The following is a 19,986-nucleotide window of genomic DNA, read 5'->3' as shown; positions in this document are numbered from 1 at the left end:
AGGGCAGGCGGCGGCTGGGCGGCGTCCCCATGGCCGCGGCCGGCGGGCGGCACGGCTCTGGCCAGTAGTACCGGCTCGTGGGGGTCGGCGGAGGCGGCGTGGGCAAGTCAGCGCTCAGCATCCAGTTCATCCAGTCCTATTTTGTGACGGATTATGACCCAAGCGTCGAGGACGCCTACACAAAGCAGTGTGTGACAGATGACAGAGCAACCCAGCGAGATATTCTGGATACGGCAGGACAAGAGTTTGGAGCTATGAGAGAACAGTGTAAGAGAACCGGCGAGGGCTGCCTGTTGGTTTTCTCAGTCACAGATCGAGGCAATTATGAGGAAATCTATAAGTTTCAAAGACAGATTCTCAGAGTGAAGGAGCGGGAGGAGTTTCCAATGATTTTAATTGGTAATAAAGCAGATCTGGATCATCAAAGACAGGTAACACGGGAAGAAGAACAGCAGTTAGCACGACAGCTTAAGGTAACATACTCGGAGGCGTCAGCAAAGACTAGGATGAATGTAGATCCAGCTTTCCAGGAACTTGTCCGGGTTATAAGGAAAATTCAAGAGCAGGAATGTCCTTCTTCACCAGAACCAACTCGGAAAGAAAAAGACAAGAAAGGCTGCCATTGTGTCATTTTCTAAGAATCCCTTGAATCTTAGCTACCAACTGCCAGGAAAACCTTCGTGTTCTCCGCCTCTCCTATGGTTTACGTCTCACCCTGTTGGTACCTTTCTAGCCTTAGACAAATGATCACCATGGCAGCCTTAGACCAGGAAGCTGGCTAATCTTTTCCGTGAAGCTAATCCTATGGTCATTTCAAGACACATTTAAAGGAAACACTAAGGCTGCTTCAAAGATTATCTGATTTCCTAAAAATTATGATCTGTATACATAGACACGTTCTTTTTTAAGGGCTTACATTTTAATAGGGAGGGATCAGTTTTGGAACCTAAGCTGTTTGCCAAGCTGAAGTCATAGGTTGTGAAATAACTTTTAACTTCTGGAATCATATTGCCTGTTGTTACTCTAAATAGAGACGTGAGTTGTTTTTAAATGTGAATTTTTGCCTATCTCTAAAAATTTGGATGTCAACTCTAGTTAACCTTAAGTATACTGAATTGAATCCACAAAAGTGAGACATCTCAGACCTTTACTGATGCTACAGCCTTTGTTTTCCAGTGGTCAAAATACCAAAATGCCTGTGATGTTTATAGATTAAAAACTGCATGCAAAGCTTTTATTACAGCTCCACTCCGAAAGATGATGATCATGTTCTTTGTGGCCAAATATTTGGACTTATTCTGGATTTAGGTATTTCAGTGATCTTGGTTTTTTAAGTTAACTCTTTTCACAGCCATGTTGAGAGTAAAAACAAATAATTTCTGTCTGTCTTCTTTTTCAAGTATTTCTGGATAAGGGGTTCAAAAAAACTAAAACTGTTTTTGCTTGTAATATAAAATATGGAATTGATCTTTCCGGGTTCAGAGATGATTAATGTTTTTGCTATATACTTTTATGCATTATTTTCTTATCAAACTAGTTAATAAGTATTTTTATATGGAAGCAAATATGCTTTCACAGCATACCTTGTGTATATGTAAAGATAAGTATTTAATTCTCACTGTTCACTTTTAACTGACAAAGAAAAAAAAAACAGTGAAAACTACAGAAACTGTGGTAGCACTGTACTTGCCATCCCGGTCCTGGTCCTGGTGGCATCCACCTTTGGCCAGTCACACACCTGCTTGAGAAACCTCCTCCGTAGATGACAACAGGCTGAGAATCTGAAGTCACTTGTGATATCCTGTACTAGATATTGACTGTTCTATCAAGTAGTAAGTGTAAAACTTTGAATTGACAATTAGTATAACTGTGTATGGCTTCTGAGTTTTGTTTTTAATTTTTTAGATTGTGGTTCAGCAATTCAGAGTGTGTTCCTGACGGTGGGCTACTAAGTGGTATTGCACAGTTGTCACTTTACTGAATGTGTACACCAGCCCCGTGAAGTTGATAAAGCATACCCTCGTATAGCTTCAGGTGCTAGAATTAAAACTGATCTGTTATCACAAAAAAAAAAAATAAAAAATAAAAAATAAAAAAATAAAAACGATCATAAGGATACTTGCTTCGCCTGAGGAAAGCATAGAAGACATGAGGGATACCCATGCTGCAGATAGAAAAGACCTAAAAAAGCAAAAACCAAAGGAGTTCCTTATCTCTATGCAGGCCTGCAAGAAATATTAAAGGGGACTCTTTGAGTCAGAAAGGAAGACTAAAAGCAAAAAAGACTAGGAAGAAAAAGAGAAAATCTCCAGAAACAATGACTTTAGAGGTAACACAATGGCACCTAGTTCGTATCTATCAATAATCACATTCAATGTAAACGGGCAAAATGTTCCCATCAAAAGACACAGGGTATCAAAATGGATTAAGAAAAAAACAATCTCCTTCTCTACACTGCATACAATTGACTCATTTTCATAACAAGCCACCTTAGATTGAAAGTGAGGAGATGGAGAACAATTTATCATGCTAATAGACATCAAAAGAAAGTTTTAGTACTGTGCTCATAGCACACTTACTAGATTTCAATTTTTAATGCTTTTTTATGTATTTTTGAGAGACACTGCGAGAAGGAGAAGGTCAGAGACAGAGGGAGACACAGAATCTGAAGCAGGCTCCAGGCTCTGAGATAGCTGTCAGCACAGACCCTGACTCGGGGCTCGAAACGTGAGATCATGACCAGATTTGAAGCCAGTGCTTAACTGACTCAGCAACCCAGCGCCCCAAGTAGATTTTCAACCAAAATCTGTTAAAGGAGATGATTAAGGCTGTATAACATCATAACAGGTTCTATGCAACATGAAAATCTAAAACTTTAAATATTTATGCCCCAAAATTGTAAGCACTGATATATATGAAACAATGATAAGAAACATAAAGGAACTCATTGAAAATAATACAATAATAATAATAGACAACTTTAACCCTCCACTGAGAACAATGGGCAGATCATCTAAGCTTAAAATCAATAAGGAACCAGTGCCTTTGAGAGACACACTGGTGCTAAAATGAACAAATTAGGAGACTATAGATGCAGGTGAGGATGTGGAGAAATGGGCACCCTCCTGCACTGATGGTAGGAATGTAAACTGGTGCAGGCTCTCTGGAAAACAGTGTAGAGGTTCCTCAAAACGGTAACCATAGAACTCCCTTATGACCCAGTAATAGCACTGCTAGGATACACCCAAGGTTTACAGGAGTGCTGATGCATAGGGGCACGTGTACCCCAATGTGCATGACAGCAATTTCAACAATAGCCAAATCATGGAAAGAGACTTGGTTCCCATCAACTGATGAATGGATCAAGAAGATGTGGTTTAAATATACAACGGATACTACATGAAAATGAGGAAGAATAATGTCTGAGCATTTGTAGCAATGTGGACGGATCTCGAAGATGTTGCTAAGTGAAATAAGTCAGGCAGAGAAAAACAGATACCATATGGTTTCACTCATAAATGTAAAAGGATAAACTTGCAAAGGACTATGTGGGAGAGGGAAAGGGAAATGGTTGGAGAGAGGGAGGGAGGCAAACCATGAGAGACTCTTCAAAACTGAGAAAAAACTGAGGGATGGTGGGGGAAGGGAAGTGGGAAGTGGGTAACGGGCATGAAGTAGGGCATTTATGAGGATGAGCACTGAGTGTTAATGAAAACCAACTTGACAATGAACTATAGAAGAAAAAAGTAATTTTTTATTTTAATGTGTGAAAAAAAATGAAGAACAACAGCAAAAAGAGCTGTGATTCTGCACACCAGAATGATAATATATGCAAAAGAAATAACAAAAGTATACAATTTACAATAGCACAGAATGAATTATTTTGGATTAAACTTCAAAAAGCACGTAGAATGCTTGTATAGTGCAAATGACCTATGTTGATGAAAGACAAGTAAAACCAAACACATGCCTGCAAATATAACTGTGTTCACAGATTAGAATTCTTCACACTGTGACAGCGCCATCTACACAAACTAACCTAGCAGTGCCTCACCAACACTGTCGTTCACATTTAAAAAATCAAATCTAGGTATGGAGTTTGATATATAGTCAAAAGGTATGCAAATAGGGCCCTTTCTGTGATGATTAAACCAGCCCAGCCAGGACCCTAGAGCTGGGAGAGGAACCCCAGCCCCGGAAGTCCCAGGAGTCCCTATTCTGTGATCAGGACAGAACACAGACCTCTCACTATGGAGTTTGTACTTGGCTGGGTTTTCCTTGTTGCTGTTCTAAAATGTAATTTATCGTGAACGCGAGACACTGAGTCTGTGAGTGGATGTGAGTGAGAGAAGCAGTGGGTGTGTGACAGTTTCCTGATCAGAATGTCTTGTGTCTGCAGGTGTCCAGTGTGAGGTGCAGCTGGTGGAGTCTGGGGGAGGCCTGGCGAAGCCTGGGGGCTCCCTGCGACTCTCCTGTGCAGCCTCCGGATTTACCTTCAGTAGCTATAGCATGAACTGGGTCCGCCAGGCTCCGGAAAAGGGGCTGGAGTGGATCTCATATATTAGTAGTAGTGGAAGTAGCACAAGCTACGCGGACTCCGTGAAGGGCCGATTCACCATCTCCAGGGACAACGCCAAGAACACGCTCTCTCTGCAGATGAACAACCTGAGAGTTGAGGACACGGCCATGTATTTCTGTGCTAGAGACACAGTGAGGGGATGTCAGTGTGAGCCCAGACACAAACCTCCCTGTAGAAGGGGATCATCACCACCAGGGGGTGCACACTCTGCACAATTCTGGTTTGTATTCCCTGGAGCAGGTGCAGATGGAGGTTACAGGCAGGTTTCCTGTCAGGGTTTGGGGCTTCCTTTCCACACAGCAGTTTCCCCCAGGGAGCCCTGATGAACACATGATTCTGTGCTTACCTATTCACTCTCTGTAATAGAAATTTTGTTGTCATAGGAAAACTACACTAACATGCACAAAAGACACAGTTCTTTGCACTTGCTTACTCCTGTCCCTAAATATGATTGAATCCCAAATATTCTGAGGGAATACAGCTGAACTTTTACAGGAGTCCCAGATGCATTGACTGTGCAGCTAGCACCACAAGATTCTATTGCTCCTCATTATCCTTACCCAGCTCTTGTCCCAAAAAACAATAAGACACTTCCTTTGTGGCACTTTGCTACTCACGACTTTAAATGAGTGACAGCTTTATTCAATTACTCTAAACAAGAGACATGTCATTTCTTGAAGAACAGAACTCAAAGCACATTGGTTTACATGATTAAATAGGTTGAGAAGTCCCATGATCAAATATCACAAGCTGAAGATCCAGGAAAACCATTGGTGTAATTCACATCTCATTCTGAACTAGTGTCTATTGAGAATATGGGGATTTGATGATGTAATTCAGCCGGCAGTAAGATGGTGGAGAAGTAAGGAACTCTGATACCTCCGTCCTCCCACAATTATCAACTGAGAATTAAAATCTATAACTTCTGTTCTCCAAGAACGGAAGTACGCACACAGACCCCTTATTGATAACAGCCCCATCGATGCCTGGGTGAGTGCAACCTGGGGCCAGAGACTCTGAGGGAGGGAGCACAGACCCAAAGGCGAGAGAGAAAGTGCCCAGAAACTTGGCACCAGGCCTGCAGAGAGCCCTGAGTCCAGAGGTGGTACAGAACCGTGCAGGGACACTCGCGGGACCCCAGTGTAGCCGGGCAGAGAACCAGGGAGTAGAGCAAGAGAGATGAAATGCTCATAGCATGATCTCTGGAGAGGGAAGATCTCGGCCTGGTACTGAGAGCCACTGGGCACAGGGAGAGAAATCCGTCCTTCTCAGCGGGCAGCTTGCCAAACTCAGGCAGAGCCAGGGAAAAACTGGCTCCCCGTCCCCCACCCAATCCTGGCCAGAAAACTGTCCGCTTGCCAGAATTCATTTTAACTGTGGTAGCAGCATTAAAGTGTGTGGACTAGGATTTAGAAAACTGGAAGGACTAAAAAACCAAAACAATTTGCCCTGCCCTTGGCACGGGGAGGTTGGTCTTAAGAGAGTGACTGACAATGCACAGTCGGAGGGGGGTTGGGGCGCCGCCATTCTTCTTCCCACAACCACTGAGGCGGGGCCTCAGAGAGCAGCCCCTGAGACCCAAACTACCTACATCAAACCACGCACATAGTCACTGGAAGGCTGTTTTGTTTTTGCTTGCTTTATTTATGATTTTTTTCTTTTTCTCTTTTCTATTTTAATATTTTCTTCTTTTCTCCCTTTCCTCCCAGGAGTCTGGGAAAGACCAACATTTATGCCCTGTGTTCTTAATTCAACTCTTATCATCCAGATAGTTTTTCCTTTATCTCATTCTTATCTTCCACCTCCACAGGTTTAATACACTCAGACTGTCCTTTATCTCTGGCTGTCCCTGTCTCCCTGCCTTCATTTTTTTCCTTTCCTGTCCACTCTTTTCTTTCCTGTTCCTTTTTTCTTTCCCATTTTGGCTTGCTTGTTTAGTTGTACTGTCAGTGTGTTTGCATGCTTGTGTTCCCTGTGTGTTTGTCTGTCTGTTTTCCTTTTCAGGGCTACCTCAAGAAACAAGCCAAAGCACACATAGTGGAAAGTCCCAAATATCACTGAGTAGGGAAATACATTAATCAGAGCATAACAAGAGAAACCGAGAGACACCATTAAAAGAACATCTACTGAAACGACAGGCCCTGGACAGTCAAAGAGCCTCCATTAAAAGAGCAATACTCACAGGCACACAGTGCAGAACGGGCTTTTAAAATTGACAGGAGACAGAAAGCTAGGCAAAATGATGAAAAGGAAGATATCTCCTCTAATGAAATTCCAGGATAAACATCACAACTACAGAACTGCCCAAAAGAGACACAAGCAACATAACTGTAAAAGAATTTAGAGTGGTTGTCATTAAATTAATTGCGGGGCCTGAAAAAAGCATGGGAGCCATCAGAGAAGCTATTCATACAAAGACTAGCGAACTTCAAAAAGCTATAAATGAGGTGAATAATAAAATGGAGGAGGCCACTCCACGGATTGAAGAAGCTGAGGAGAGAATAGGTGAATAGGAAGCCACTGTTATAGCAAAAGAGGAAGCCGAAAAAAAGAGAGAGAAATTGACACAAAAGCATGAAGGGAGATTCAAGACCTGAGTAATATAATCAAAATGGAAAAATATCTGTATCATAGGAGTTCCTAAAGATGAAGAAAGAGAAAAAGGTCCTGAGGGGTGTGCTTGATCAAATTATAGGCGACAATTTCCCCAATCTGGGGAAAGAGAAAGACATTCAAATTCAAGAGGCATATGAAACTCCCCTAAGACAAAACCTGAACTGACCTACATCACACCATATCATAGTGAAACTGCCAAAATATAAAGATAAAGAGAGAATTCTGAAATCAGTTAAGGATAAAAGGGCCCTACCATAAAAAGGGAATCCTATCAGAGTGGTTACAGACCCAACTACTGAATCTTGGAAGGCCAGAAAGGAATGGCAGGAAGTCTTCAATGGAATGAACAGGAAAAATATGCAACCAAGAATTCTTTATCCAGTAAGCCTGTCATTCAACTAGAAAGAGAGATAAAGGTGTTCCCAAATAAAGACAAGTTGATAGAACTCACCACCACAAAACCAGCCCTGCAAGAAATCCTAAGAGGGACTCTATGAGAGAAAGGTAGGAAGGACTATAAGACACCAGAGACATCAATACAAACATGAACTAAACAGAGAACACAATATATCTAAACACATATTTTTCAGTAATATCACTGAAGGAAAATGGTCTGAATGCTCATATCAAAATGGTAGCAAACTGAATCAAAAACCAAAAACTGTCTATTTGCTTTCTAAAGGATACTCATCTTAGACCTGAAGACACCTTCAGATGGAAAGAAAGGGGATGAGAAATATCTACCATGCGACTGGACGCCATGAGAAAGCAGTAGTAGCCATACTTATATCAGAAAATGACTTTCAAGTAAAGGCAGTAACAAAAGACAAAGGTCTCTACATCATAAAGAGCTAACAATTATAAACATCTATGCACCAAATTTGGGAGCACCCAAATACATAAAACAACTAATCACAAACAGAAACAATCTTATTGGTGAGAATGTGCTAATTGCAGGGGACTTTAATACTCCACTTACAACAATGGATAGGTCCATCAGATAGAAAATCACTAAAGAAAAAATGGACCTGAACTGCACACTGGAACAGATGGAATTAATAGATATATTTAGAACTCTGCATCCACAAGCTAGGGAATTCACTTTCTTCTAGAGTGCTCATGGCACATACTCCAAGATTGATCCCATAGTGGGTCATAAAACGACCCTCCATAAATACAAATGAATTGAGATCATACCATTCACACTTCCAGATCACAATGCTATGAAACATGAAATCAACCACAGGAAAAAGTCTGGAAAACCTTTGACAATATGGAGGCTAAAACCCACCCTACTAAAGAATGATTGGGCTAACCAGGCAAGAGATGAAATTTAAAAATATATGGAAACAAATAAAAATGATAATGCAACAATCCAAACTCTGGGACACAGCAAAGGCAGTCCTAAGTGGAAAGTTTATTGCAATCCAGGCCTATATCAGCAAAATAGAAAAAGCACAAACTCAAAATCTAACACAGCACCAAAGGACACTAGAAAGGGAGCAGCAAGAGCACCCCAAACCCAGCAGAAGAAGAGAAATAATAAAGATCAGGGCAGAAATAAACAACATATCATCCACAAAAACAATCGAGCATATCGATGAAACCTAGAGTTGGTTTTTTCAAAACATAAATAAAATTGATAAATCTCTAGCAAGACTCCTCAAAAAGAAAAGAGACTAACCCAAATAGACAAAATCATGAATGAAAATGGATCTATTACAACTGATCCCTCAGAAATACAAGCAATCATCACAGATTACTATGAAAAACTATATGACAACAAACTAGAATATCTAGAAGAAATGGACAAATTCATAAATGTACATGCACTACCAAAATTCAAATGGGAAGAGATAGAAAATCTGAACAGACTCAAAACCAATGAAGAAATCGAATCAGTTATCAAAAATCTTCGAAGGAATAAAAGCCCAGGGCCAGATGTATTTCCAGGGGAATTCTACCAGACACTTAAAGCAGAGTTAACACCCATTATTCTCAAGTTATGCCAAAAAAACAGAAATGGAAGGAAGACCTTGGGACTCATTCCACGAAGGAAATACCACTTAGATTCCTAAACCAGACAGAAACTCAACAAAAAAAGAACTATGGGCCAATACCTTTAATGAAGACAGATGTAAAAATACTCAACAAGATACTAGCAAATTGAATTCAACAGCATATAAAAAGAATTATCCATCATGATCAAGTGGGATTATTTCCAGGGATAAAGGCTGGTTCAATATTCGCAAATCCATCAATGCGTTACATCACATTAACAAAAGAAAAGATAAAAACCATAGGATCCTGTCGATAGGTACAGAAAAAGCATATGAAAATACAACATCCCTTCTGAATAAAAGCCCTTGAGAAAGTCAGGATAGAAGGAACTTATTTAAACAATAGTAAAGCAGTTTATTAAAAGCCCACAGCTAATATCATCCTCAATGGGGAAAAACTGAGGGCTTTCCCCCTGAGATGAAGAACATGAGAGGGATGTCCACTCTCACCAATGTTGTGTAACATACTACTGGAAGTTCTAGCATCAGCAATCAGATAACAAAAGGAACTACAAGGCATCAGAATCGGCAAAGAAGCAGTCAAGCTTTCACTTTTCGCAGATGACATGATACTCTATATGGAAAATCCAATCGACTTCACCAGAAGCCTTCTAGAACTGATCTGTGAATTCAGTAAAGTCGCAGTCTACAAAATCAATGAACAGAAATCGGTTGCAAATTTATACACCAAAAATGAAGCAACAGAAAGAGAAAAGGATCTCATTCACAATTGCACGAAAAAACATAAAATACCTAGGATTAAATCTAACCAAAGATGTAAATGACCCATATGATGAAAACTATAGAAGACTTATGAAGGAAATTGAAGAAGACACAAAAAAATGGAAAATCATTTGGTGCTCATTGGTCAGAAGTATAAACAGTGTTAAAATGCCATTGTTACCCAAAACAATTTACACATTCAATGCAATCCCCATCATAACCACGCCAGCATTCTTCTCAAAGCTAGAACAAGCTATCTTAAATTCATATGGAACAACAAAAAAACCCTGAATAGCCAAAGTAATATTGAAAAAGAAAACCAGAACAAGAGGCATCACAATCTCAGACTTTAGCCTCTACTACAAAGCTGTCATCATCAAGACAGTATGACATTGGTACAAAAACAGACAAATAGACCAATGGAAGAGAAGAGAGGACCCAGAACTGGACCCACAAGTGTATGGCCAATTAAACTTTGATGAGGCAGGAAGAGTACCCAATGGGGGAGAAAAAGCCTCTTTAACAGGTGGTGTGGGGAGAGCTGGACAACAACATATAGAAGAATGAAACTAGATCATTTTCTAACACCATTCACAAAAAGTAAGCACAAAGTAGATAAAGGACCTAAATGTGAGGCAGGAAACTATAAAAACCCTAGGAGAAAGCAGAAAATAGCCTCCTTGACCTCGATTGCAGCAATTTCCTACTCGACACATACCCAAAGGCAAAGGAATCAAAAATAAACATGAATTTTGGGACCGCATCAAGATAAAAAGCTTCTGCACGTCAAAGGAAACAATATAAAAAACAAATAGGCAACGACAGAATGGGAAAAGATAGTGGCAAATGGCATATCAGATAAAGGGCTAGTATCCAATTCTACAAGGAACTCATTAATCTCCATATCCAAAAAGCGAATAATCCAGTGAAGAAATGGACAGAAGACTTGAACAAACAGGTCTCCAAAGAGGACATACAGATGGCCAACAGGACATGAAATGACGCTCAGCGTAACACCATATCAGGGAAACACAAATCAAAACCACACTGAGATACCACCTCATAATGGTCAGAGTGGCTAAAATGAACAAATCAAAAGACTGTAGATGAAGTTGAGGATTTAGAGAAACCGGCACGCTCCTACACTGTTGGTGGGAATGTAAACTGGTACAGCCACTCTGGAAAACAGTGTGTAGGTTCCTCAAAAGACAATCAATAGAACTCCCCTATGTCCCAGCAATAGCACTGCTGGGAGATCTGCCCTAGGGATAAAGAAGTGCTGATACATATGGGTACATGTACCCCAATGTTCATAGCAGCACTGTCAACAATAGCCAAATCATGGGAAGAGCCTAAATGCCCATCACTTGATGAATGGATCAAGAAGATGTGGTATATATATACAATGGAGTACTATGTGGCAATGAGAAAGAATGAAATATGGCCATTTGTAGGAAAGTGGATGGACCACTAGTGTGTCATGCTAAGCGAAATAAGTTAGACAGAGAAGGATAGATACCATATGTTTGCACTCATAGGTCTAACAGAAGAAACCTAACAGAGGACCATAGGGAGAGGAAGTGGGAAAGAGAGCTGGGGAGAGTGAAGGAAACAAATCATGAAAGAGTACTGAATACTGAAAATGTACCATGGACTGAAGGGAGAGGGGGAAGGAGGGAAGAGGGCGATGGTCATTGTGGGGGGCACTTGTGGGGAGAAGCATTGGGTGTATTCTGGAAACCAATCTGAAAATAAACTGTTAAAAAAAAGAAAAACAAAAAGAAACCAACTTGTTTATAAACTATTTTAAAAATGTAACATTTATAACAAAATGTAATAAATAATGAAGATATAATTATCAGAACAAGGGCGGGTGGAGACCAATGTTTCAGCTCAACAGCTCACACATGCACATGGGGAGTAAAAATGAGGGAACGCTTTCTCCCTCTGCATTGGATTCTATTCAGAACCTTAATGGAGTAGGTGATGCCCATGCAGACAGAAGCCATGGATGGAAATGCCAATCTCTTCTCAAAAAGAAACACAGGCATCCACAGAAACAATGGTTAATCCGAGTACCGATGACATAGTCAAGATGACACATAAAGTTAACCATGACAGGCAACCTCCTGTAAAGGTGGAGCTAAAAAACTGAAGATTTAGAAGCCCATGCCATGGCTGGGTGGAGACTGGTGGGCATATCCTTGCTCCTGTGGAGAAGGAGGACAGAGGCCCCTAGCAGGTACTCTGGTGTGAGGATCCCCTGGGTCATATGGGAAGAGAAAGATCCCTTATTGGAGTACATTTGGGAGAGGTGGCACCGCCACTCATGAGACAGGAGAGCTGAGAGGCACCTTTGCACTTCCCTGTTCATTAGCATAGGAGCCCCTGCTCTGAGCAACTAAATGAATGCTGTCTTTTTGTTGTCTGCCACTATGACCTCCAAGCCCCCAGGAATTCATGCAACTGCCTTTCTGGGACAAACCAGCTCCTGCCACAGCACAGCAAGATCCTCTTCCCGAGGATAAGTGGGGATCCCTGTCATATTGAGTTCATACAATTTGGAGTCTTCAAATCCAGCTATAGCTCCTGAGATTAAACATAAGAGTACTGTACCAGGGCAGGTGGGAACTCCATCTCCAAAGGGTAGCTAGTGGGCTGATGCCAGTATTTCCTCCCACCAGTCAGCATGGACAGACTTCAGCTGCAGCACAGTGCCCACCAGTGTGAGCTGAGCCACTAACTCCAAGCCTTCCCCCCACCCCACCTGCTTTCCTTAGGTGCTTCCTAACTTGGAAAGAGTGCCTAGAAACCAGAGCAACAGTGTGCCCCTCCGCCCAAAGATCAAGATTAACACTCATACTCACCAAGTCTACTGAGCATAGTGTGAGGCATAACTTCAGCTCTAAGGGAAATAGGAATTAGCCTCTTTTAACATGCAGACAGAACTCACCTAGCTAAAACTCATAACACTGTGGACAAGGTCCAAACCCTCCTCGCTGGAGGCAAGAAGAAACTCTGCAGAGGGCTTATCAGAGGGACAGAGCAGCCAATACACGACAGTACAGTGCACACAGCACCCACAAGAAATGCTTCCTGAAGTGTCAGGCTTTGGACAGTATGTGACCTCTTCTTTTTTTTTAATAGTTTATTTTGAATTTGGTTTCCATATAACACCCAGTGCTTCCCCACACAAATGCCTCCCTTCCATGACCATCACCACCTTCCCCACTCCTGCTCCCCCATCAGTCCTCGGTTCTTATTCAGTATTCAATAGTCTATCATGGTTTGATTCCCTCTCTCTCCCCAACTCTCTTTCCCCAATCCCCTCCCTATGGCCCTCTGTTAGGTTTCTCCTGTTAGACCTGTGAGTGCAAACATATGGTATCTGTCCTTCTCTGCCTGACTTATTTCCTTAGCATGACACACTTGTGGTCCATCCACTTTGCTACAAATGGCCACATTTCATTCTTCCTCATCACCACATAGTACTCCATTGTGTATATATATCACATCTTCTTGATCCATTCATCAGGTGATGGATATTTAGGCTCTTTCCATGATTTGGCTATTATAGAAAGTGCCACTATGAACACTGGGGCACATGAGCTCCTAAGCATCAGCCGTTCTGTATCAGTTGGGTAAATTCCTAGCAGTGCTATTGCTGGGTCACAGGGGATATCTATTGATAGTTTTTTGAGGAACCTCCACACTGCTTTCCAGAGCAGCTTCACCTGTTTACATTCCCACCAACAATGTAGGAGGGTGCCCGTTTCTCCACATCCTCACCAGCATCTATAGTCTCTTGATTTGTTCATTTTAGCCACTCTGGCCAATGTTAAGTGGTATCTCACTGTGGTTTTGATTTGAATTTCCCTGATGATGAGTGATGCAGTGCATCGTTTCATGTGCCTGTAGGCCATCTGGATGTCCTCTTTGGAGAACTGTCTGTCAGATCCTCTGCCCATTTATTCACTGGATTATTCGTTTTTGGGTATGGAATTTAGTGAGTTCCTTGTATATTTTGGATGCTAGCCCTTTATCTGATATGCCATTTGTCACTATCTTTTTCCATTTAAATATTTATACCCCAAAATTGTAAGGACTGATATATATGAATCAATGAATAAGAAACATAAAGACACTCATTGATAATAATACAATAATAATAATAGGCAACTTTAACACTCCACTGACAGCAATGGACACATAATCTAAGCTTAAAATCAACAAGGAAACAATGCCTTTGAGAGACACACTGGTGCTAAAATGAACAATTAGGAGACTACAGATGCAGGCAAGTGTGTGGAGCGACGGGCACCCTCCAGCACTGTTGATGGGAATGTAAACTGGCACAGCCGCCTTGGAAAACAGTGTGGAGGTTCCTAAAAAAAAAAGTAATAGAACTCCCCTATGACCCAGCAGAGGCACTGCTGGGGATTTACCCAAGAGATACAGAAATGCTGATGCACAGGGGCACATGTACCCCTATGTTCATAGCGGCACTTTCAACAACAGTCAAATCATCAAAAGAGCCTAGGTGTCCTTCAACTGATAAATGGATCCAGAAGAGGTGGTTTAAATATACAATGGAGTACTATATGACAATGAGGAAGAAAAGACATTTGCAGCAACATGGACGGACCTCGAGGGTGTTACTAAGTGATATAAGTCAGGCAGAGAAAAACAGATACCATATGGTTTCACTCATAAATGTAGGAGGAGAAACTTGCAAAGGACTATGGGGGAGAGGGAAAGGTAAATGGTTGGAGAGAGGGAGGGAGGCAAACCATGAGAGACTCATGAATACTGAGAAAAAAGTGAGGACTGATGGGGGAACGGAGAAGGGAAGGGGGAGATGGGCATGGAGTAGGGCACTTGTGGGATGAGCACTGGATGTTACAGGAAAGCCAACTTGACAATAAAACATAACAGGAAAAAAATAAATTTTTATTTTAAAATGTAAAAAAAAAAAAAAAGGAAGAACAACAGCAAAAAGAGCTGTGATTCTTCACACCAGAATGGTAATATATGCAAAAGAAATAACAAAAGTATACAATTTACAATGGCACAGAATAAATTATTTTGGACTAAACTTCAAAAAGTGTGTGACCTACTTGTATAGTGCAAATGACCTATACTGATGAAAGACAAGTAAAACCACACATGTGCCTGCAAATATAACTGTGTTCACAGATTAAAATTCTTCATATTATCACAGTGCCATCTACACAAACTGAAATAAAAGTGAATCCCTAACCCTATCGTTCATTTTTAAAGAATCAAATCTAAGTCTAGAGTTTGAAATATAGTCAAAGGGCATGCAAATAGGGCCTTTTCCGTGCTGATTAAACCAGCCCAGCCAGGACCCTGCAGCTGGGAGAGGAGCCCCAGCCCCAGGAGTCCAGGTGTTCCATTCTGTGATCAGGACAGAACACAGATCCCTCACTATGGAGTTTCTGCTTGGCTGGGTTTTCCTTGTTGCTGTTTTAAAAGGTAATTCATGGTGAATGCGAGACACTGAGTATGTGAGTGGATATGAGTGAGAGAAGCATGGATGTGTGACAGTTTCCTGATCAGGATGTCTTGTGTCTGCAGGTGTCCAGTGTGAGGTGCAGCTGGTGGAGTCTGGGGGAGGCCTGGCGAAGCCTGGGGGCTCCCTGCGACTCTCCTGTGCAGCCTCCGGATTTGACTTCAGTAGCTATGCCATGCACTGGGTCCGCCAAGCTCCACAGAAGGGGTTGGAGTGGGTCTCAGTTATTAGTTATGATGGAAGTTACACAAGCTATGCGGACTCCGTGAAGGGCCGATTCACCATCTCCAGAGACAACGCCAAGAACACAGTGAATCTGCAGATGAACAACCTGAGAGTCGAAGACACGGCCACTTATTTCTGTGCGAAAGACACAGTGAGGGGACATCAGTGTGAGCCCAGACAGAAACCTCCCTGTAGAAGGGCATCAGTGCCACCAGGGGGTGCACCCTCTGCACAATTCTGGTTTGTATTTCCTGGAGCAGGTGCAGATGGGGGTTACAGGCAGGTTTCCTGTCAGGGTTTAGGGCTTCCTTTCCACACAGCAGTTTCCCCCAGGGAGCCCTGATGAACACATGATTCTGTGCTTACCTATTCACTCTTTATATAAGAAGTTTTGTTGTCGTAGGCAAACTACACTAACATGCACAAAAGACCCAGTTGTTTCAACTTGCTTGTTCCTGTCCCTACACATGATTGAATTATATATATTATAGGGAAAACAACTGAACATTTACAGGAGTCCCAGATGCACTGACTGTGCAGCTAGCACCACAGGATCCCACAGGTTGCCATCATCCTCACCAGCTCTTGTCCCAAACAAACAACATGACACTTCCCTCATGGCACTTTGCTGCCCAGGACTTTAAATGAATTCCAATTTACTCAATTTATCTAAACAAGAAATAAATCATCTGTTTCTGAGAAACAGAACCCAAAGCACATTGGTTTACATGATTGAATAGATTGAGAAGATCCATAATCTACATCACAAGCTGAAAACCCAGGAAAACCCATGGCATAATTCTCATCACATTCTGACCCAGTATTTAGTCTGAGATCATGGGGCCTTGATGATGTAATTCTCAGTGCAAGGTCAGAAGGAGACCAATGTTTCAGCTCAACTGCTCAAACATGCACATGGAAAGTAAAAATGAGGGAACGCTTCCTCCCTCTGCACTGGATGCTATTCAGAACCTTAATGGAGTGGGTGATGCCCAGGCAGACAGAAGCCATGGATGGAAATGCCAATCTCTTCTAGAAACACATCACAGACATCCACAGAAACAATGGTTAATCTGGTACCCATGACACAGTCAAGCTGACGCATAAAGTTAACCAGGACAGGCAATCTCCTGTAAACGTGGAGCTCAAAGACTGAAGATTTAGAAGTCCATGCCATGGCTGGGTGGAGTTTAGTGGGCATATCAGTGATCCTGTAGAGAAGAAGGACAGAGACCAATAGGAGGTACTGTGGTCTGAGGATCCCCTGGGTCATATGGGAATTGACAGTTCCCTTCTTTGAGTACATTTGGGAGAGGTGGCACTGCCTCTCATGAGACAGGAGAGCTGACAGGCACCTTTGCACTTCCCTGTTCATTACAATAGGAGCCCCTGCTGAGAGCAACTAAATGAATGCTGTCTTTTTGTTGTCTGTCACTATGACCTCCAAGCCCCCAGGAATTCATGCAACTGCCCTTCCGGGACAAACCAGCTCCTGCCACAGCGCAGCAAGACCCTCTTCCCGAGGATAGGTGGGGTCCCTGTCATATTGAGTTCATACAATTTGTAATCTTCATATCTAGCTAAAGCTCCTGAGATAAAACATAAGCGTACTGTGCCGCCAGGTGGGCCTATGGCTTGGACACAGACAGGGTGATGGCAGGGTTCTGACGGACATCTGGGACCCAGAAGTGCAGATTGGTCTCTCTTTGTGAAGGCCTCCTGAACAGGGCTAGGTGGGAACTCCATCTCCAGGGACTAGAGAGGAGGCTGATGACCATATTTCCTCCCACCAATCAACATGTACAGACTTCAGCAAGCAGCACAGCACCCACCAATGGGAGCTCAGTCTCTAACAACAAGTCTTCCCTGACCCCACCTGTTTTCTTTAGGTTCTTCTTTACTGGGGAAAGAGTGCCTGGAAACCAGAGCAGCAGTGTGCCCCTCCCTTCAAAGACCAGCAGAAACCGCTACACTCACCAAGTGTACGGAACACATAGTGAAGCATAGCTTCAGCTCTAGGGGAAATAGGAATTAGCTTCTTTTAACAAGCAGACCAAACTCACATAGTTAAAACTCACAACACTGTGGACAAGGTCCCAACACTCCTCAGCAAAGAGAAACTCTGCAGCAGAGCAGCCAATACATGACAGTACGGTGCACACAACACAAACAAGAAATGCTTCCTGAAGTGTCAGGCCCTGGACAGTATATGAACTCTTCTTACTAAAGCCACTATGCTAGAAGCAGTAAACATAACAGGATATTCTAAACAAGAAGGGCAAAACATAGACTTTCTTCATGATGGAGGAATTTAACCCAAAAGAAAAATGATAAAAAGTCATTAGCAGGGATAATATCAAAACACATACAAGTAATGTGCCTCAAACACAATTTTTAAAAACTCTCATAAGGATACTAGCTTTGCCTGAGGAAATCATAGAGGACATGAGGGATACCCATACTACAGATAGAAAAGACCTAGAAACAAGTCAGTCTGAACTTTTAAAAATGCCGTAACCAAGATGCAAAACTGATTGGATAGCATGGCCTCAAGTCTGAAAGATACAGAAATGTGTGAGTAAATGACATAGAAGAGAAAATATTGGCATAGAAGATAAATAAAGAAGGAAAGAAGAGAATAATTAAATTAAAATAATAATTAAATTAAATTAAAATAAAAGAGAATAATTAAATAAAGAAGGAAAGAAGAGAATAATTAAATTAAAACATTGCATCATAGACGTATACTGAGGGCACTCAGCAATTACAAAAAGTGTAATAACATTCTTTACACATGAGTCCCAGAAGAAGACGAGAGGGAGAAAATGGAAGAAGTTTTAACTGAGTGAATTATAGTGGAAAATTCCCACAATCTGAGTAGCAAACAGACATCCTCATCTAGGAGGCACAGAAAACTCCATAAAAATAAACAAAACTGTGCCAACACTGAGACATATTGCAGTAAAATTGACAAAATAGGTAAAGAAAAACCCTAAAAGCAACACAACACAACAAAATAACTTGTTAGCCTATAAAGGAAGATAAAAGATTGTGGCAGATCTCTCCACAGAAACCTTCAGACAAGAAGGGAGTTGCACGATGACCTCAACATGCTCAACTCAAAAATATGAAGCAAAGAATACTTTATCCTGCAAGGCTGTCATTCAGATAGAAGGAAAGATAGGATTTCCCGGACAAACAAAAACCAAAGAAGTTCCTGGTCTCTATCCAGGCTTGATAGAAATATTAAACGGGACTCTTTGAGTGGGAAAGGAAGACTAAAAGCAACGAAGACTATAAAGAAATAGAGAATATCTCCAGAAACAATGACTTTAGAGGTAACACAATGGCAGTAAGTGTATATCTATCAATAATCACAGTCCATGTAAATGGGCACAATGTTCCAATCAAAAGACATAGGGTATCAAAATGGATTAAGAGAAAAAACAATATCCTATACACTGCATTCAATAGACTCATTTTCACCCTAAAACACCTTTAGACTGAAAGTGAGGGGATGGAGAACAATTTATCATGCTAATGGGCATCAAAAGAAAGTTTTAGTACTATACTCATATCACACTTACTAGATTTTAAACCAAAATCTGTTACAATAAATGTTGAAGGCAGTATATTATCATAAAGGTGTCTATCCAACAAGAAGATATAACGTTAAATATTTATACCTCAAATCTGTAAGCACTGATATATATGAATCAATTAATAGGAAACACAAAGAAAATCATTGATAATAATACTATAATAACAATAGACAACTTTAATAATCCATGGACAGCAATGGACAGATCATCTAAGCTTAAATTCAATAAGGAAACAATGCCTTTGAAAGACACACTGGAGCTAAAATGAACAAGTTTGGAGACTATAGATGCAGGCGAAGATGTGGAGAAACGGGCACCTTCCTATACTGTTGGTGGGAATGTAAACTGGTGCATACGCTCTGGAACACAGTGTAGAGGTTCCTCAAAGAATTTACAATAGAACTCCCCTATGACCCAGCAATAGCACTGCTAGAAGTGTTATGCCCAGATTGCAAGATCGTCCTCAAAGACCAGAGACCACCAGGGAGAATGAGTCACATATGCAAAAGCAAAGAGCATTTATTACAGGCTTGAACTCGGGCTCACAGACTTCACCACCACAGTGGACCATGCTGAGAGCCCCGAATAAGGGCCGAGCAGGGTTTTTATGGGTTTTGGGAAGGGGGAGTTACAGGAAATTGAGACAGT

General features: G+C 41.5%; 1 pseudogene and 2 gene segments (V, D, J or C); all 3 read left to right on the top strand.

The window, feature by feature from the left end:
• Positions 1 to 29: 29 nt before the first annotated feature.
• On the top strand, positions 30 to 638 carry LOC115292456 (annotated as a pseudogene).
• Positions 639 to 4,175: 3,537 nt separating this feature from the next.
• Positions 4,176 to 4,949, top strand: LOC115292457. The segment is given in 2 exon segments: positions 4,176 to 4,296; positions 4,400 to 4,949. Coding segments are annotated over 2 exon segments (549 nt in total).
• Positions 4,950 to 15,326: 10,377 nt separating this feature from the next.
• Positions 15,327 to 19,986, top strand: part of LOC115291320 — an 18,674-nt gene continuing 14,014 nt past the window's right edge. The window contains 2 exon segments of the V gene segment in view: positions 15,327 to 15,474; positions 15,577 to 15,903. Of these exon segments, the coding sequence occupies positions 15,429 to 15,474; positions 15,577 to 15,903 (373 nt within the window).

Source organism: Suricata suricatta, chromosome 5 (assembly GCF_006229205.1).
Source record: "Suricata suricatta isolate VVHF042 chromosome 5, meerkat_22Aug2017_6uvM2_HiC, whole genome shotgun sequence".
Taxonomy (NCBI): domain Eukaryota; kingdom Metazoa; phylum Chordata; class Mammalia; order Carnivora; family Herpestidae; genus Suricata; species Suricata suricatta.
This window is presented reverse-complemented; position numbering and strand designations above follow the sequence as displayed.